The 17,395-nt window shown below is 50.7% G+C and overlaps 11 protein-coding genes across 11 annotated transcripts; 4 read left to right on the top strand and 7 right to left on the bottom strand.

Annotated features, from left to right (window-relative positions):
• Nucleotides 1–293: 293 nt before the first annotated feature.
• On the top strand, nucleotides 294–1,022 carry N7446_002846 (lumazine synthase RIB4; the record flags this gene model as incomplete). The annotated part of the gene is made up of 3 exons (XM_058511595.1): nucleotides 294–336; nucleotides 396–561; nucleotides 623–1,022. The coding sequence occupies 3 exons, from the start codon at nucleotides 294–296 to the stop codon at nucleotides 1,020–1,022; spliced, it is 609 nt and encodes a 202-aa protein (XP_058377131.1).
• A 161-nt stretch (nucleotides 1,023–1,183) lies between these two features.
• On the bottom strand, nucleotides 1,184–2,346 carry N7446_002847 (proteasome core particle subunit alpha 7; the record flags this gene model as incomplete). Its single annotated transcript, XM_058511596.1, has 5 exons — nucleotides 1,184–1,510; nucleotides 1,563–1,889; nucleotides 1,982–2,140; nucleotides 2,212–2,277; nucleotides 2,344–2,346. 5 exons carry the CDS (start codon nucleotides 2,344–2,346, stop codon nucleotides 1,184–1,186), a joined length of 882 nt encoding a protein of 293 aa, XP_058377132.1.
• A 589-nt stretch (nucleotides 2,347–2,935) lies between these two features.
• On the top strand, nucleotides 2,936–4,022 carry N7446_002848 (uncharacterized protein). Its single transcript, XM_058511597.1, has 2 exons — nucleotides 2,936–3,106; nucleotides 3,165–4,022. Exons 1-2 carry the CDS (start codon nucleotides 3,008–3,010, stop codon nucleotides 3,816–3,818), a joined length of 753 nt encoding a protein of 250 aa, XP_058377133.1. The 5' UTR covers nucleotides 2,936–3,007; the 3' UTR covers nucleotides 3,819–4,022.
• Nucleotides 4,023–4,097: 75 nt separating this feature from the next.
• Nucleotides 4,098–4,823, bottom strand: N7446_002849 (mating alpha-pheromone PpgA). The gene is made up of 2 exons (XM_058511598.1): nucleotides 4,333–4,823; nucleotides 4,098–4,281 (listed from the first exon to the last, which is right to left on the bottom strand). Exon 1 carries the CDS (start codon nucleotides 4,651–4,653, stop codon nucleotides 4,333–4,335), a length of 321 nt encoding a protein of 106 aa, XP_058377134.1. The 5' UTR covers nucleotides 4,654–4,823; the 3' UTR covers nucleotides 4,098–4,281.
• A 485-nt stretch (nucleotides 4,824–5,308) lies between these two features.
• N7446_002850 (isocitrate dehydrogenase (NAD(+)) IDH1) lies at nucleotides 5,309–6,703 on the top strand (the record flags this gene model as incomplete). The annotated part of the gene is made up of 5 exons (XM_058511599.1): nucleotides 5,309–5,338; nucleotides 5,408–5,462; nucleotides 5,518–5,592; nucleotides 5,649–6,552; nucleotides 6,616–6,703. 5 exons carry the CDS (start codon nucleotides 5,309–5,311, stop codon nucleotides 6,701–6,703), a joined length of 1,152 nt encoding a protein of 383 aa, XP_058377135.1.
• Nucleotides 6,704–7,017: 314 nt separating this feature from the next.
• Nucleotides 7,018–7,903, bottom strand: N7446_002851 (18S rRNA methyltransferase BUD23; the record flags this gene model as incomplete). Its single annotated transcript, XM_058511600.1, has 2 exons — nucleotides 7,018–7,834; nucleotides 7,881–7,903. 2 exons carry the CDS (start codon nucleotides 7,901–7,903, stop codon nucleotides 7,018–7,020), a joined length of 840 nt encoding a protein of 279 aa, XP_058377136.1.
• A 173-nt stretch (nucleotides 7,904–8,076) lies between these two features.
• On the top strand, nucleotides 8,077–8,828 carry N7446_002852 (uncharacterized protein; the record flags this gene model as incomplete). The annotated part of the gene is made up of 2 exons (XM_058511601.1): nucleotides 8,077–8,146; nucleotides 8,197–8,828. 2 exons carry the CDS (start codon nucleotides 8,077–8,079, stop codon nucleotides 8,826–8,828), a joined length of 702 nt encoding a protein of 233 aa, XP_058377137.1.
• A 597-nt stretch (nucleotides 8,829–9,425) lies between these two features.
• On the bottom strand, nucleotides 9,426–13,470 carry N7446_002853 (GTPase-activating protein BEM3; the record flags this gene model as incomplete). The annotated part of the gene is made up of 2 exons (XM_058511602.1): nucleotides 9,426–10,021; nucleotides 10,071–13,470. 2 exons carry the CDS (start codon nucleotides 13,468–13,470, stop codon nucleotides 9,426–9,428), a joined length of 3,996 nt encoding a protein of 1,331 aa, XP_058377138.1.
• An 858-nt stretch (nucleotides 13,471–14,328) lies between these two features.
• On the bottom strand, nucleotides 14,329–14,807 carry N7446_002854 (histidinol-phosphatase; the record flags this gene model as incomplete). The annotated part of the gene is given in 4 exon segments (XM_058511603.1): nucleotides 14,329–14,508; nucleotides 14,560–14,601; nucleotides 14,649–14,704; nucleotides 14,720–14,807. 4 exon segments carry the CDS (start codon nucleotides 14,805–14,807, stop codon nucleotides 14,329–14,331), a joined length of 366 nt encoding a protein of 121 aa, XP_058377139.1.
• A 443-nt stretch (nucleotides 14,808–15,250) lies between these two features.
• On the bottom strand, nucleotides 15,251–15,730 carry N7446_002855 (holo-ACP synthase; the record flags this gene model as incomplete). The annotated part of the gene is made up of 1 exon (XM_058511604.1): nucleotides 15,251–15,730. The coding sequence occupies one exon, from the start codon at nucleotides 15,728–15,730 to the stop codon at nucleotides 15,251–15,253; it is 480 nt and encodes a 159-aa protein (XP_058377140.1).
• A 702-nt stretch (nucleotides 15,731–16,432) lies between these two features.
• On the bottom strand, nucleotides 16,433–17,171 carry N7446_002856 (ATP19 family protein; the record flags this gene model as incomplete). Its single annotated transcript, XM_058511605.1, has 4 exons — nucleotides 16,433–16,484; nucleotides 16,572–16,675; nucleotides 16,810–16,961; nucleotides 17,129–17,171. The coding sequence occupies 4 exons, from the start codon at nucleotides 17,169–17,171 to the stop codon at nucleotides 16,433–16,435; spliced, it is 351 nt and encodes a 116-aa protein (XP_058377141.1).
• Nucleotides 17,172–17,395: the final 224 nt, after the last annotated feature.

Raw genomic sequence — 17,395 nt, forward strand, 5'->3', positions numbered from 1 at the left:
GATCCGGTCATCTTTTTATTTTTAGGTGTTTTAGCTTCGGGAGAATGGAATTCCGTTTCGTTTTTTTTTTCAGTCTTACTCAAGTCTGTAAACTCCATATATCCGTACGACATGTATATATACTCCCGCGCTAGGTAAATTGCCGCATTCCGTGATGACCATTCCGCCCCCGCCAAATGCGGGACCGATGTTTTCGTCCCTCGAGCTCTCTTGATTCACCACATCCCTGCTCAATTCTCTTACATTCAACAATCTATTATTTTAGACCAAGCCAACCCTTCAATCACTACAAGATGTCTTCCATTAAAGGTCCCGGCGCTGCCCAGACCCACGACGGTGAGAGAGGCACCAACCCCACCATTAAGGCCACCCTGCTGATCATCGGTTGACTCTAGGCTCTGGACTTCGTGTGGCTATCATCCATGCGAGGTGGAACACTGCGATCATCGAGTCACTCGTCTCGGGGGCAAAGAAAACCTTGCTGGCGGCTGGTGTGACCGAGGATAATATCACCGTCCAGACAGTTCCTGGCAGCTATGAGTTGCCTCTGGGAGTGCAACGGTGAGTCTCGCACGCTTTTGCAGCTCCAATGGTTATCATATTTCTAATGCCTCGTTCATAGGATCTATGCTGCTTCCCAGCTTCAAGCCAACTCCTCCGGCGAGGGGATCAGTGCCACCGATTTGTTGTCATCTCCCACCACCGAACCGTCTGGGTCTGCGACATCTGCAACCCCGAAGAAGCCATTCGATGCGATTATTGCCATTGGAGTCCTCATCAAAGGTGCTACGATGCACTTCGAATACATCGCAGACGCCGTCAGCCACGGGCTGATGCGTGTCCAGCTTGATTCGGGTGTCCCGGTCATCTTTGGATTGCTGACGGTGCTGACCGAGGAGCAGGGTTTGGAGCGGGCTGGTCTCGGTAAGAGTGGCATGCACAACCACGGTGAGGATTGGGGCAGCGCTGCTGTTGAGCTGGGCCTGAAGAGGAGGGAATGGGCTGAAGGCAAGATTTTCTAAATTTCTCAGAAATATCGCATGGCAATGAACCTCAAGCATACGTGCTGTGGCATGTATCCTACCGGGACTTTATTTGATATGGCAGATTGTTTTCATGTGCAGCAAAAAAGGAACAGCTTCACAGATACATAATTCTTTGGCAGCATAAATTATGACACGGTTCACTCTTCCATCTGTTCACCCTGACCCTTGTCTTCCTCCTCCTCGTCATCCCCTTCCAGGGCCCGCCGTGCAGCTTTCTCTGCTTCCTCAAGGAGCTCCTTGGGCACTTCCTCATGGCGGCCCTTGGTTGGCCCATCAACCGAGCTGATCCATGTCATCTCCAGCTCGAATTCCTTATCCTTGCTGTCTTCGTGGGCAACGTAGATGATGCGGGCAGCTTCCTTCACGCCGTCTGCCAGAGACAGATTGCCCGAGGTTAGGTCTAGTTTCTCCAGCTCCGCTTTGGCGGCCTGTCGTCCTTTGCCGGTAGCAGCACCGTAGTAACCCTGGAATTTTCCCTTAGTATTTTGTTGATCACGCATGCGAGGTTTGACGTACCCAATACAGTCCACTAGGCTCGATCATGTAGAGGCCAGGCCCTCCTGCCTTGGCACCTGGGACCTTTCCACCAGAGCCCGACTGGGGCCCGCTGCCAACTTGTCCATCAACGGCCAGTTCTGCCTCGGTATCCCAGCCACCAACAATCGCGGTTACACCAAACGGCCGTACGCTGGAGTAAAGCGTGTACGCCTGCACGTATCCTCCCAGGCGGTTGGCAAGCGCTGAGGTCGGAATGGGGCCCTTGTATACACCCCTCCACGAGGAAGCCTCATCTCGAGCTCTGGAAACGAAGTGACGGCCATCTGGAACTAGTCCAGCAGAAACCTGTAGAAAGCGGTAGTCAGTAACAGCCTATCAACTTCGACGGCTTCGACGCAAATATGCTTAAAGAGCCAAGGAGTATCGGGATCTCTCACAATGCCGACATGACGATCCACTGTCGCGATTCTCTTGTTCGCCCCTGGTTTTAGAAGCTTGCTCGTGATGATCTTCTCCACTGCCAGCACCACACCATCCTTGCATCTGATGCCAACGGCGGTACCTCCATTCTCAACTGCCTTGACAGCATACTCGACCTATAAAGCATGGTAAGTATCGGAAAGGCGTGTTTGTAGCTCATTTCGGAGCTAGGTAGGATCCGAGTTACCTGGAAATTCCGGCCGTCTGGCGAGAACACCGAGTTGGAGAGATCGTAACCTGTGCCAATTGACGTCTAAGGAGTAGCTCTGTTAGCTTCATGGAAAGATAGCACACCGGGGATACTATGAAGTTCACTGACCATGGTTTTGGTGAGACTGCGATTCGGTGTGCTTCGAGGACGTCACCACGAATGGGGGAAATTAGGATAGTAAAGTCTGAATCACGGAAAATCGACAGCCGTGATGATCCAGAGGGAAAGAAAAAGACAAAGTGAGGTTGGGAGCCCGGGGGTGATGATAACAGTTCCTGAGCAGTGACGCTGTCGCGTCACAGGGTTGCCTACCAGCTCCTCGTCACATGACTTTGGAATCTCTTGGATGCGCATTACACTTGCGCACTTCTTTTCCAAGTAACATGAATTTGAACCTGCTTTATGTACGGAGTACTAACTTTTGGCCTATAGCTACTCAAGTAGCAAGTATCACGTTATTTGGGTATGTCATCTGTCTTGAATCTTTGGACTAATTCAAGGACATCCAAAAGATTGCCAATCTCTCCTTGCAAATTCAATATAGGACCAAGGAGATTAACCAAAGTACGAGGGAATTTTCTACATTATGACCGGGCACATTATAACCAGATTTTACTGTATGAAAATGACCATAGTGGCCCGAACTGCAGCCCAATCCTTGACCGTTTGGGCATATTTGCCCCTCTGATATTCCACTCTCCAAATATCTTTCCTCTTGTCTTCTCAGTCATAACTAACTATATAACGTTGTACTGCATTTGAGCCCGTCTCCATGTCTTCCTCCATACTACATCAGTGCCCGCACTGCGGGCATACGTCTGATATATCCAATTCTCTCGCAGCCTTCATTGAGAACCCCCACTGTAAACAGGTAGCTTGCGCCTTCTAGTTCTTCTCTTTCCAAATATGCCAACTAAGAACATAAACAGTGTGGTCTGTCTGCATCCGAAAGCGATCAGAAAATGCAAGACGATCTCGCAGATTTGTTTGATAGACAAATGACTATGGCACAACTGCACGACCCGAATAAAGATGAACTCACATCGCCATCTCTAGCGCCACCAATCTCTTACTCCATTACCCAGCACTATCATCACTCAGCCCACAAAGTCACCCCGAACGTTCCTATTCAGGCCAGCATTGATGTTCTGAGGCATTATGGTCTTGATCCAAGCACTATGACACCCAGTCAATTGAACCTCTTCGACAACGCCGACACGGAGCAGAGAGAGCGATTAATCCAAACATGGCAACTCTATTCACAGCTCTCACAGAATACCCAAGATCACGCGATGCATGATTATGTCATGGATGACAGTCAAGATGGCAACCCTGACGCGGAACCCTACATGATATCTGGCTATGAGACCATTGCCACTGGAGTCGCTCACTCTCTTCCGAGTAACCTCTCGAATGCTCTCTCAGATGACCTCCCAAAAGAGCCCACCACGGGAGAGCCATACACTGGTTCAAAGGACCCTGTGTATCAAGGCCAGCAATGGTGGGAGTTGACGAATGCTGGTCCAATGGAATCCCATTACGGGGCATTCGAACAAATGAGGCGTTACTCTGGTTATACTTAGGCTGTTTGAGAACTCTTGAATATACTTTGAACAAGATATCCGGGGCCACGCATAACACGGCTCTTCGACCTCACTCTTTAGAAAAATGATGGGTTGAAAGAGACTGCGTGGCAGGGCAGCAGAAGCCCACCGCTTCGATGGGTAGGATTCCACGTGGATGTCTTTAAGATTACCTCTACCTAGAAATGTCCATGAGAGGATGTGAATTCTTCCATTTTTCTTCGTTAGATGCTATGGATTCATCAACTCCCAATAATCAATTGCCGTCTCAAAACAGAAAAAAAAGTAAAGAAAATGTATGGCCAGTCAAGTAAAGGAGTGTCCCGCCATGAAAATCCAGGCCAACATGCCAGCCCTGGCGTCGGTGCCTTGGTACTTGGTAGAAACGTCGTTGCGAGTAACATTTGGAGATCGAGAGTACTGTGGATATGCCCAAAGTCCACGACGTTGAGGTTGATTGAACCTTTGAAACATTAGTATGTAGAACAGAAAAGAAGAAGGCTTATATGTACCTTTATTCCTCCTCATCGAGAGCAGCCATAGCGTCGGCGAGAGCATCGGCGGAGCGCTTGACCGCATCAGCGGCCTCGGCGGCACGCTTGGCCTTGAAGCAGCCCTGTCCGGGGTGTCCACACCACTTCTGAAGGACAAGGGGACGGGAGCCAGCCATCGCATCGGCAAGAGCATCAGCGTGGCGCTTGACCTCGAAGGAAGCATCGGCGGCGCGCTTCATCATATAGCAGCCCTGACCGGGGTGACCACACCACTTGGGAAGAGTTTGCGCTTGGACAGTGGAAGCAGCCAGCATGGCAATAGCAACGGAGAGGAGCTTCATCTTGGTGATTGGATGAAACTGGGAGGCAATTGGATTGGATTGATGAGCGAGAGACGAAAGGGAGACACAGAAGGCTTTGTGAAGAATGTCTGGTTTCAAAATGAAATACTTGAGCAAATCAAGGCCTTTTATATTCAAGAGTCCAGACAAACTCACTGGCTCAAAAGGCTAGAGTTGCCGTTGATCTAGAGTATGTTTATTGAGAGTCTCAATCAACCAAGCGCTGAATAGAGGCGTGGCTTTGAAAAGCGTTATTGACCGTCGCCTCGAGCAGCACCAGACCAATAGACTCAATTTGCCATGGCATGAACATTTCTCAGGTCAGCCATCGGTTCGATGCTTTGCTCATGCTGTAACCTAGCGAACTCGTTAGTGAATAGAGTCCATTCTTTTTGTTCAAGTCTACAAACCTGCCAGACCCGAAGCTCCCAGGCCCAAATAGTATATGAATAAGGAAAAGAAGACAGCCGGATGGCTGTAGACGTCGTCAATAGGAGGCATTCATTGTTTAGGAAGATAAGATCGGGCCGGCGCTAACCAGAGTCGCGCGATGCCGAGCCCATCCGGAGTCTTTTTTTCCCGTTTTCCCTGTCTGATCCTTCCCTTCCCCCTTCTGATTCTCTCCACATCTCTTTGAACTGCCAATTCCTTGAAAATGTTCTCCAGAACGGCTCAACCTGCTCGGGTATGTTTCTTTTTTGCTCTTTTATTCTTTCTCCCTTTCCGCCCGGCTTTTGGCTAACCCCCCAGCTAGACCCTGCTTCGCGCCTCCGCAGCCCCCTCTCTGGCTCGCTCCATTCCCGCCAGATGTATGCAATTGCTTTGATCGTTACCTTCCTACTTGCCACTAACATTTGCGCCTAGCCTTCGCCAGTGTTCAGTCGGACATTTTCAAGCCCACCAAGTATGGCGGCAAGTACACCGTGACTCTCATTCCCGGTACGTCCCTACCCTATCATGCGCGTGTGTTTTCGTGGTGAGCTGACAAGATTTAGGTGACGGAATTGGTGCCGAGGTCGCTGAATCGGTCAAGACCATCTTCAAGGCCGATAACGTGCCCATCGAGTGGGAGCAGGTCGATGTTAGCGGTGTCGACACCGGCAACAAGCACTCTGAGGAGCTCTTCAAGGAGTCCCTCGCATCTCTCAAGCGCAACAAGCTCGGCCTGAAGGGAATCCTTCACACTCCCGTCGAGCGATCGGGCCACCAGTCCTTCAACGTCGCCCTCCGTCAGGAGCTGGACATCTACGCCTCCATCTCTTTGATCAAGAACATCCCCGGTTACCAGACTCGCCACAAGGATGTCGACCTCTGCATCATTCGTGAGAACACCGAAGGAGAGTACTCCGGGCTCGAGCACCAGTCCGTTCAGGGTGTCGTCGAGTCCCTGAAGATCATCACCCGTGCCAAGTCCGAGCGCATCGCCAAGTTCGCTTTCAGCTTCGCTCTTGCCAACAACCGCAAGAAGGTTACCTGTATCCACAAGGCTAACATCATGAAGCTGGCCGACGGTCTCTTCCGCAGCACATTCCACAAGGTCGCCGAGAACTACCCCACCCTGGAGGTGAACGACATGATTGTGGACAACGCCTCTATGCAGGCTGTTTCCCGCCCCCAGCAGTTTGACGTGATGGTCATGCCTAACCTGTACGGAGGTATCTTGTCTAACGTTGGTGCTGCCCTCGTTGGTGGACCTGGTCTCGTCCCCGGTTGCAACATGGGCCGTGACGTCGCTGTCTTTGAGCCCGGTTGCCGTCACGTCGGCCTTGATATCAAGGGCAAGGACCAGGCTAACCCGAGCGCCATGATTCTTTCCGGCTCCATGCTTCTGCGCCACCTCGGCTTGGATGAGCACGCCAACCGCATCTCCAAGGCTGTTTACGATGTCATTGGCGAAGGGTAAGTCCCAAATCTCTTCTCTGTCATTTGATCTGAGTACTGATATTAAATCTCCTTTTTTAGCCAAACACGGACCCGCGACATGGGTGGTCAGGCTACCACTCACGAGTTCACCCGTGCTGTTCTGGACAAGATGGAGGCGTCTTTGTAAATTTTGGGAACCGTCGCGTTCCACTGTCCCAACTGCTACGATTGAGGATGCTGCCTGCCGATTACTGAAATGCAGTGGATTCTGCAGCCCATGAATCGGCCGGTGTGGTCCTCATTGATGTATTATCTTCATTTCAATTTAGCTCGAAACGTCCCCGGTTATAGCAATAGACGCCTTTTTTCTTTTGTGATCGTAACTTCTTCTCTGCATTAAATTGGGTATATCAAAATCGCATAGGCCACCCTCGGCCAAGCTTGTATCATGGATCTCGGTAAGAAAACACTTTTAGCCTCACACTGGTTCGTCAAAGCAGATCAGAAGGCGATTCGTCGTTTCCGGCCAGTGTATTTCGAACTGGCCTTGACAACCTTGCCCTTCTTCGCCATTTGTTCCTTTTTGTTCAGAATCCAAGCCTTGTCACCCTTACGAGGCGCTCTAGCGTTTCCGATTTCCATGGCTTTTCGTCGGGCATCCAAGACGCTGACATCGTCCATACCATTCACAACACCGGTAATGTCACCCGGCAGACCACCGCCGCCTACGGTCAGAACCAGATACAATTTGCTGCTCTTAGTCCCCGGGTCATCCTCGAGGATACCCGCACCAAAGCCAGCTTTGATTGCTGCGCCGCTTATCATACTCCGTTGAGTATCATTTTTGGGGTAAAACTGGCAGACAGCGCGCCCACCACGACGGAGACTGGCGTAAAGACCTTCGAAGAAGCGGCGAAGGCGACCTTCGGCGGTGACATCGCTAGTTTCTGCATTGCAGAGCCACTGGATAGCACTGATGCTGATCGCTGCATCGAATGATCCGGGCCTGAAAGGAACTCCTTGGCCAATGTCGGCAAGAAACAGATCACCTTCCACGTCACGTTGGAGGGCCACATCCAACATGCTAGGTGCGATATCCATGCCAATCCATGTGTGCGGGCCACCTTCCTCGGGAGACACTTCGGACAAAATTTCCCCAGAGAGACCGGAGCCACATCCGACATCAAGGATAAAGGAAGGTGACTTGAGGTCGAGAAGGTCAAGAGCACGGTTCGTCATGTTGGCCTGAATGTTGCGAATTCGCGAAGACGTCGTATACTTTCGCGATTCATTGTCATTGTAAAAGAGATCGGCAGGACTGGAACAAGTTAGTCAAAGCATTTGGACTAGAAACAGGATCATACAGAATATCCTCAGGGCGCGACATGGTGGTGGTGTTGCGAGAGTTGAGTTTGGAAAATCATAAATTCTTTTGGGATGTAGTGGGGCCTGAGGCAAAAACGTCCACGTTTCTCCGATTGCGTCGACTCTTGAAGCTCTTTGCTTCTGCGATACTTCTCTCCACCTTGGGTTTAGCTCTTTTTAATCTGTCTTTTCGCTATGTGGATTCTACCGCTAGTGGGATATCTCGGGGCGGTGGTCGGGTTTGCTTTTCTTACTCTGGCCATAGGTAAGGATGCGAGACATGAGACCGAGAATAGAACTGACTCCCATTCATAGCTTCGGGACTTTATTATCTATCCGAGCTGGTCGAGGAGCACACCGTTCTTGCCCGCCGGCTCTTGACTCGAATGATCTACGGCATCATCGCGATTCAAGTGCTTCTCATGATCATTGACCGGTTCCCCGTGTCACTATCCATGCTGAGCATTGTCTCGCATCTGGTCTACGCCAGCAATTTGCGCCGATTCCCTATAGTGAAACTATCCGATCCTCTCTTCATCCTTTCCTGTCTTCTCGTCGGAACCAATCACTGGCTATGGTTCCGCCATTTCTCGAAGCCCTTACCTCCGTCTGCGAACAACTGGCGCCAACCGTATGGGGTCAATTATGAAGAGATGCCTTCTTTCTCTGAAGTTGCATCATATTTTGGACTCTGTGTTTGGCTGGTTCCGTTCGCCCTCTTCGTCAGTTTAAGCGCCGGAGAAAATGTGTTGCCCAGCATGGGTTCTGAGTATGTCACTGGGGTGCGTGTCAACACTGCTGGCTTGGGTCACAGCCGTGGACCCTCTGATGGCAAGTCCAAGAACAAGGGAATGGCTAAGGCCCTGGTGGACGGCGTCCGAGACTGGGCAAGGGAAAACGGCGAACTCATGGGCCTCTGGAGAGGAGAACAGACGAGACGATTCTGAAGCGGATTTTATGTCACCTATTATGCCTAGAGAATACTGAATAACGTCATGAGTGTCACAAAGCGTGTAAATTGTATAGATGAATATGAGAAAAAAAGAAATCACCGAGCTTCCCATCGCGTGACCGCAAACCGCCAATTTGCCAGATAGATAAAAAGAGTCGAGAATATATGGACAACATCAAAGAGGCGCTGGGACGCGCTGGGAACAAAATAGGAAGAATAAAGTAGAGAAGTAGACGAAGAAAAGGGGTATAACGACGGTCAATGTTGCTCGGGTCCACGTTGACTCAAAAAGATGGATGGGCCATCAACCCCAGACGCGTACCACATCTGGATTACCATTATCATTAAACATTCCCTCGCGACTTACATGGCTGAAATTGCCAAGGTAGAGTCATCATTCCGCGTGCAAGTCGTAATTTGTCCGGACAAAAGTGGCGTGGACCACTGAAAAATAGCCGAGAATTAGAAAGGCGACGGACATCAAGAGAAAAAGAAAGTTGTCTTGCAGCTCATACCCAGCTTCTGAGTCTGCAGACAGGTAGAATTAGACTGCAAGGAAGCTGTAAGGAAGTGGCTAGGTGCTCCCGTCACTTCACAGACTGTCCATAAAGAGCATCGAACTCTCGCGTCGCTTCGTCTTCGCCGAGCGAGTGTCATCTGAGTTTGGCACCAACATGCCATTCAAAGAAGAATAGGGGGCCGAGGGCCCTGGAGGCTGGTTATACTGTTCATTTCGGGATGCCGGTTGGTCATAGCTGGGTTGCATTGGGATGAACCCAGTGTCATAGTGTGTTCTTGGTCCGGAGTCTGCAGTCTCAGTGTTTCGGAAGGAGGTCTGGTGATACGAAGGTGTAGGAATGTCCGAGAACATTTGATGGCGAGGGGAACGAATATCATCGGGCGAGAGTGTGTGGTCAACTGTCAGCTCGGTAGATTTGGCACAGCTTCTGTCGTCGCCAAAGATGCTGTCATAGTCCGTCAGGAACATGGAGAAAACCGGCGCCGGAATGTTGAGAGTTGGGGCAAAAACAATGCCCACGTTTCTGACAGTCATCTTGTTGACATCGGAGTTGTTGACAATTTCGAGCAAAAACTGGGACAGAGCTCGCAACAATGCCAGATTGGGCCTCGGCAGTCGATGCACCAGAGAGTTGAAGGCTGCTACCTTCTTTTGACGATCATCAAGTTCTGGCAAAATTAGCAATATTTCGGCAACAGGAAAAGAAAAGACGCATACCAAGAACGCGAAGGAAGTCCAAATGAAGCTCTCGGGTCAACACCGTGGTTGGAAGCTCTCGAAGGTATTGTTTGAAGAGAGACGCCACAGCGTGGACGTCATAATACTGGTCTCCGGCCACAAAATCAACATCACCTTCAGTGTTGAAACGTTCCTTCAAAGCTTTGATCACCACGTTTGAGCCACTCAACCGGAAGATTCCCTCCTCCAGGGCTGCTTCCTTGGAATGCAGATACTCAATACAGCGATAAACCACCGCGGGCAGTTCCACATCAATGCCCGGCGGTGCACAGTCTTGCACAGCCTCTGCTAGGGGTATACCAAACACAGGTCTAACAGGACCGTTTCTCTCTGCCTGGACATTGCTGCTGGCAACCAAGGTTTCGCTGCTAGCCTGTGCTTGTGCAGCAAGGTCAAAAGAAGATCGGGTGCGGAAGCCCCATATACTGCGCTTCTTCTCTTTGGTTGATGTCTTTGCCTTGTTGCCCCAGGCTTCCACATCCTGAATGACTGATCCGTTTGTAGGTCCAGATATCAGCCTTGGGGACTGCAGCGGTTGATCAGGAGAGGACATGGTCATGTCCTTGAAGTCTGTCGACAGAGCTGCCGGAATCCGTGGAGATCGAGGTGCTTGTTCGAGGGTGGAACCGATAGTGGGAGGCTCCGCTTGCACAGCGTCATCAAAGCTGAATCCCTGCACAGAGCTTCCAAGGTCTAGATCAGGGCTATCAACTCCTCTGCCAGATTTCTTGCCTCCATTGTTGAATAACTTAGACTTAGAGTCAGCCATAGATGTTTGTTTCCCCTGGGCCTGGTTGTGATCTTGAGACTGAGTTTGACCCTTGGACACGCTACTACGTCCCTCGCTCTCAGAAGAAGCACTCTCGACATATTCCATGAGAGCATTTACCCAGGCATCGCGCTCTTCGTCGCTTTCGGCACAAAGGACATGTCGGACAAGTGCGGACGAATCCTTCTTCTTCGGTTCCAAGACTAGGAACGCATGACGGTACTGGTTGTCGTCATCATCTGCTGAGTTCGACAGTTGCTGATCGTTGGATTTCGGTGATTGCTTGCCGATCTGCGCATGATGGAGTTTAATCGTACCCATATGCGGACCACCGGGAGACTCAAAATATCTCAATTCGGGTCCATCAAGCACAAAATATCTTGCTTTCCAACCACCAAAATTTTTACCTCGCTTCGTCAGATAGCCTTCTTTCTGGGGATTTCCGTCGGGTCCACGGGGCATGTCCGACTTTGCAGACCCAAGACCTTTCAATAGACTTGTCTCGTCATCTCGAGGCTCAATGGCATCGTTTGTCAAAAACTGGCAAACAGCCAGTGCAGCCTTTTCGTCCATCGGTGTATCCAAGAGACTGTCAAAGTATGCATTCAGCGCGGCACGCCTGGAATCGACCTTGGCAGGCGAGTGACCATTGAATATGCTTCTATCGGGCAATTTTCCGGCGAACGAAGAGGTCTGTCTTATTTTTTGATCCAGAGGAGGCAGAGCCCCAATGACCTTCTCAACTCGCCAGAGTTCTGAGATCTCTGAACGGGAAATCACACTAAGTGTGAATACGGGCTCTTCATCCAAAGGCCGAGACACCATATAGCTGTTCCGGGAAGGTCGTAGCCGCGACGATGATACTCTGACTTGAATGAGAGGGAGGGCATTCGGGGGCAAGAGTAGGCCGGGGTATTCATCTGATACCAAGCCTTGATAGATTCTGTTGTCCTGGAAGTATGCAGGCCTTGGGCTGTCAATTTTGACCGTAGGATCAATCGAAGGCATAGGGCCCCCGGGTCTTCCATTTGAGGGGACTGGTGCAAAGTTGGAGGGATAATTGGCCATTCGGGGAGAGAGCGGTAACCCTGGGGTCTGATACCCTCCCGTCATGGGGTTCGTCGTATCCCGTGGCATGCGAGGCAAAGGAGACCCAATGGGTCGATCTTCTGGTCTCGGGCTTAAGGGCAATCCAGGGCTCATAGGCATGGAGCCGGCAGAACGTCCATTAAAGGATGAAGCGGGGGTGGCTCGCGAGCCCAAAATAGACCCCAGGGAACTAGATTCACCTACATTCGGTGGTGATCTTGTAGCAAGTTCCCTGGGAATTGTCTCCGGGCTGCTAGACACTGCTGTATCCCGGGATCCGGAGGCGCCTGCTTCAGTTGCCATATTACCATAGGTGCCTATGTCTTTCTGCAGCGCAGCTTCGCGGTCCTGGTCATCTTGCTCTCTCGTCTTTCTCCTTCCGCGATTCACACTCCCATTCGTTTGCTGGGCATCTCCGTAATCGGAATCAGAGTCAGAAGCCGACGGCGCCCTTCTTGTTTCAGCTTGTTGAAGGTTCAAGGGCGCCGGTGGTGGCTTACGACTGGGATGCGGGAATTTGCTTTTGCTATCAATCGGCGATGGGCTGTCTGTGGCAGATACCGGAATAGTAGTGCTTTCAAAATCTTTCCGTGTTGTGTCTGAGGGCGGAACAATAGAAGGCTGGTTAGCTTGCCGCGAAGTGTCTTTCCTGTCGCTTTTTGCAGACTGCTCATCAGTCACGGTGGCAGAGGCTAACGAATTTGTGGTCGGCAATGGAGGCGCCTCTTGAATATCTTTCAGTTTCTTCTTATATTTATCCTTCTCTTGAAAAGCACGCTCCAAATCCTTGTTGAGACCGAGAATCAGAGTCCTTTGTTTGTCAACCAGTTTCCATAGCTGCGCATTCTGAGAGGCCGCGTGGTGCTTCTCTTTCAGAAGGTGCACAATGACAGCCTCGGCCGAACCAGCGGCATTTATGAGGTTATTAATATCGGCTGGGCTCAAAGAGTTGACGTCAAAGGTAGACCTCTGGGAGGTGGAGGATAGAGAGGAAATCGCAGAGTCAATCGATGAGGTACGGGGCATGACACGGTGGGCAGGGCGATCCCCAGGCATCGAGTGCATGGAGCTGACAGAGGAGGATGCAGAACGATCGGGCTCTGGCGCACTTGGGGGTTTCGGTACATTATTCTCATCCAGTGATCCGCTCTTTTGGTCTAATTCAGGGCCTGCCATTATAGGCGATTGCGACGAGCTATGGCCAGAGGACGGAGGTGCAGGAAATGTAGCATTGGCTACGCGGGCGATTGGCGATCGATTCTGGGAAGGCGAGGGGTTGGAGGATCCAGGGGACAAAGGACTCTGTGAGGAAGCACCGTCGACGCGATACGACTGAGGTAAAGAACTAGTATGCAACGGAGAAGGTGTTATATGTCGTGAGCCAGGAGCAGGTCCAGGGCGATCCGATCGAGCTAGATAATCCCGAGGGATGAGGCCGTTGTTCATCGATGGGTAGGAGGAGGACAGGTTTCTCGGGGTTGATGAACTCTCATCGTTGCCTCGTCGCGGAACTTGCGACATGGCTGGTACAGGGGTCGAGACTCATCAGAGGGTCACGTTGGGGGGCAACACGAGGCAAAGACCGAGGGGCGAGAGCGCGGAACCCCGGAAGCTGAAGCTTAAGCGCCAGGGAGAAAAAGGGGGGCACCTCAACCGATTCGTGAAGAAGTAATACTCGGACAAAAGAGAGGAGAGCTGGAAGAAAGTGAAGTGGGGGAAAAGGGGGTTCAAGCTAAGTAAAAGCGTAAAAGCTTGGGAGTAGAAACAACAATCTTTTCCGACTGGAATTGCAGGAAGAAAAGAAGTGAGAGAGAAGAGGTTAGGATGTGGCTTTGTTTGGCAAGCAGTCCCTTGCCTATTCTTATATAATTTGCGTCAACTTGCCTTTCTTTACCCGCATAAGCGGTATACATGTAGTCCATAAACGTGTTTTATATGTTCTGCATCTTGGTCTCTTGCTCTTCCGCTGGTCAGATGCTATTGGCTATGCTAGATGGGTCTCCAACTATGTATTTGATGACCAAAATGCCATCTTCCCCAAATTCTCTACTGAGATCTCTGCTATTTACGTGCAGGGGAATCTCGCATCGGGCACATTAGAACCAACTGCTGCCTCTAGCTGCAAATAATGCAGGGTTGAAATGTCAGCGCGACTCAAAAATTCCAACACACGGTGGAAGTTCAAAGCAACCTGGTCGACACCGTGACTGTCATCGCACAGACAGAAACGACCGTAGGAGGCAATGAAGTCCAAGTTCCGAAGGACCTTACTCCAGGCCTGGCCACGAGGTAAAACTACGCTCCATATCATCGCTCTTCAGGCGAATCAAATCAAAATGACCCACAACAAGCGGCTGTAATTGCATACAGCATATATAGCTAAGCATCAAAATAGTCCTTGAATAGACGCTCGTTAGTACCTCTAGCTAGCCCTCGGGCCTGCTCATACATAGGCCGGTCATAGTCGATAGGCATAGTGTGCATGTGGTGGATTGAGCCGATAAGGTCTTTTGAGGCAGGACGAATCCAATAAATCTTGAACCCGATGATAATTTTGATCTAGGAGGCATATTTCTCACGCAACCGGACTGCTTCTTCCTAGTAGGCTACTTCATTTGTTTCGTGGCTGGCCTCTGTATCGCCGAATTCAACCTAGATTATTAGGCAAGAATTGAACCGAGGATGAGCGTGATACATACTTCTTTAGGATAGAAAACTTCTTTGTCGCGGGGCATATGCTCAGTCAAGCAGAAGACTTACATCTTCTTACTGAAGGCAGTTCGGACCACATCTTCCAAGGAATTTTGAGCATGACCGGGGCAGACTTGGCCCGAATGACTGTGATGTGAGAATGGCATATACGAGAGAGTAGATGTACAAGGGGACTAATTCCAGAGGCCGATGAGAATTCCCGCCCCTCCTCGACTCCGAATCCTGCAACTTGATATACACATTGCATTCAATGCTAACATAGGTAACCATATATTTAGCCCTGCAAGGATGCTATATACAATCATGCCCGGTGCCGAAATGCTGCAATAACGTGGAGCTGTAACATTTTCCAAAGGTCGCCTCGCGAGTTTGTATCAAGCCTGAGCAGTGATGGATATAGCTTCAACTCGTGTTGATACGTAAGACATCGAAGCATCGAAGTCATTGTTCACTCCCAGCGAGAGTGAGTGACGCGTTGATAACTGCACTCCAAAGCTATCACGGCGAGTATCAAGTGCTGGATGTATAGCCAGCAGAAGTATCATATATTATAGCCACAGTGACGAGATGACGAGCAATGGATGAGCATTCAGCTTGCCGCCAAAACTGTAGCAACCACATACTCCCCATCATGGGAAATGGACAATTTGGCAACTCTTCCTTCATTCCCATTTTCCCTACTCCCCAAGTAGACAATCTCTGGCCTCCGACTCACACCCTCTCCAAAATGCCCCCCATCTTCCTGAACCCGGATCATTACATCCTTCCACCCGAGTGAGGCCGCTCCTGCCGGCGCAGCTTTACGCGCAGCCTCCTTTGCGGCGAATCGTCCGGCAAGCCATCGCGTTATGTCCGAATGGACAGGAGGAGGTTGTTGGTGATAGGCGGAGCGCGCTTTAAGGCTATCACCGAAGCGCTTGTGGAAATCTTGCTGTTCTTGATCACAGAGGATGCGGCGGGTGAAGCGCGTGAGGTAGTCGCCAGGTCGCGTAAGGAGGCGGTTTATACGCGGGATGTGGACGATGTCTGTGCCGATGTTGAGGGGAAACGGGAAAGGGAGAGATTTCATGGTGATAGCTCAAGGGTTGAAGGGTGTGCGGAAATTGCTGCAGAGAGGTAGATGCTTAGAAAAACGTTGCGGAAGGCATGTAAATACCCGTAGAGCTGAACTGGCTACCTCAACCCGTGCAATGTCTTCTGAAGCTCGCTCGAGAACAAGGGGGAGACAGCCGGTTCTGTGCGTCATATATCTTTCTGTTTTACGCCATCTACCCCATCTACGTTGCTTTCCGGCCTACTATCCGTGCAGGATTACTACTACTACAAGCGCCCGAAGCTAGCTGGACAAGACGCTGGAACTGCAGAGCCGCAAGTTCCTGACAGAGACACCTTCAACGCGCAACTAGAATGTGCAAGAGGACAAATTACACAGTGCGGAATTTGGACGGAGCAACCACAATTCCCTTTCTCATCCTCCGCAACTGAACCCGCCTCGGTCGTGTGCGCAAGCAGATGCAAGGAACAAGTCTTAGGAGGAAATTTTTCTATGCAGCGTACATGACTTTTATGTACAGATAAATCAACCTCATCCACGAACTTCTCCAAATCGGTCCATGCAGATATCGTGGCCACAAAAACGTTGCGGAAGGGCGGATACATCGTTGCGCGCTATAAAAGGCACAAGAACGGACGTGCAGTTCAGTTGAATTCAAGCTTCTGAGCTGCTTATATTCGACCGCTCCATCAATTAAAACCGGGTTGAAGGACTCGTCTAGTGTTGGTTGGGCTTCTTCTCGCCGCCATCAACCTCCTTCATGAAGTTCCTAGAAATTATACAGTCAGTATTGAACTCGGTATTTTGAGTAGAGAACAGAATCGCATAGGGTTATCTGGAATGGCGTTGCACATACTGGATGAAGTTCTCCTCATCCTTGGAGGAAGCATTGATTGGGGGCCCTGAGCGGTCTTGGGCTTCTCGCCACCGCTCATAGCAGCCCACGAACCGGCGAAGATGCTGCCGAGGGTGGCCATGGCAAGCTGGTGAAGTAGAGGGGACCCGGTCAGCTCTCATGTTTCACAAGTATCCGCACGAAGAGAAAGGGATGGCGGGTGCGCGGCGGTCCTCGCGGGTAGTTCGGTAAGACTTACGACGTGGGAGCCGACCTTCTTGCCGGCGATCTGGTAGTAGACAACCATTTTGTAGGTGTTGAATTGGGATGCAGCTAGAGGTTCAACTGGCGATGTGGACGGAATCCTCAGGCGTGGACCAAGCGACGAGGTCGGCACGGAGACCGCCTTTCCTGATATGGTTAGGATGATCAGCTGACCTCGGAACTTTGCGTGACTCAGTAATGACATAAGCTGATCATGTGATGAACACCCGGGTACGTCCGAATCGACATCCCCGGAGACGTCACTGGCGTATAAAGATCAAGAGAGGCGTTGAAATGGGGAAGTATGTGTATACCGATCTCGCCATCGAATTGAGCTTTAGGTGGCACTCGGCTCATGCCGAATATTCTACCCCAGATCCCGGAGATTCACAACAGAACCTCAGGAAGTGAAAATTGCATACTTCGTGTGTATAAAACCCCCCCCGGCTATGGCTGCGCCTTCGGCTATCCTAAGCGGCTAATATGAGGATACTTTTAAATAATATACCGCTTCTCCCCCATTGCGCGTTCCTTATTCTTTCCCTACACTCTTTTGTTTCTCAAATAGACGCTCCCTATAT

The sequence above is a fragment of the Penicillium canescens genome (assembly GCF_028828765.1).
Source record: "Penicillium canescens strain IBT 15451 chromosome Unknown utg000002l_segment0_segment0, whole genome shotgun sequence".
In the NCBI taxonomy this organism is placed as follows: Eukaryota; Fungi; Ascomycota; class Eurotiomycetes; order Eurotiales; family Aspergillaceae; genus Penicillium; species Penicillium canescens.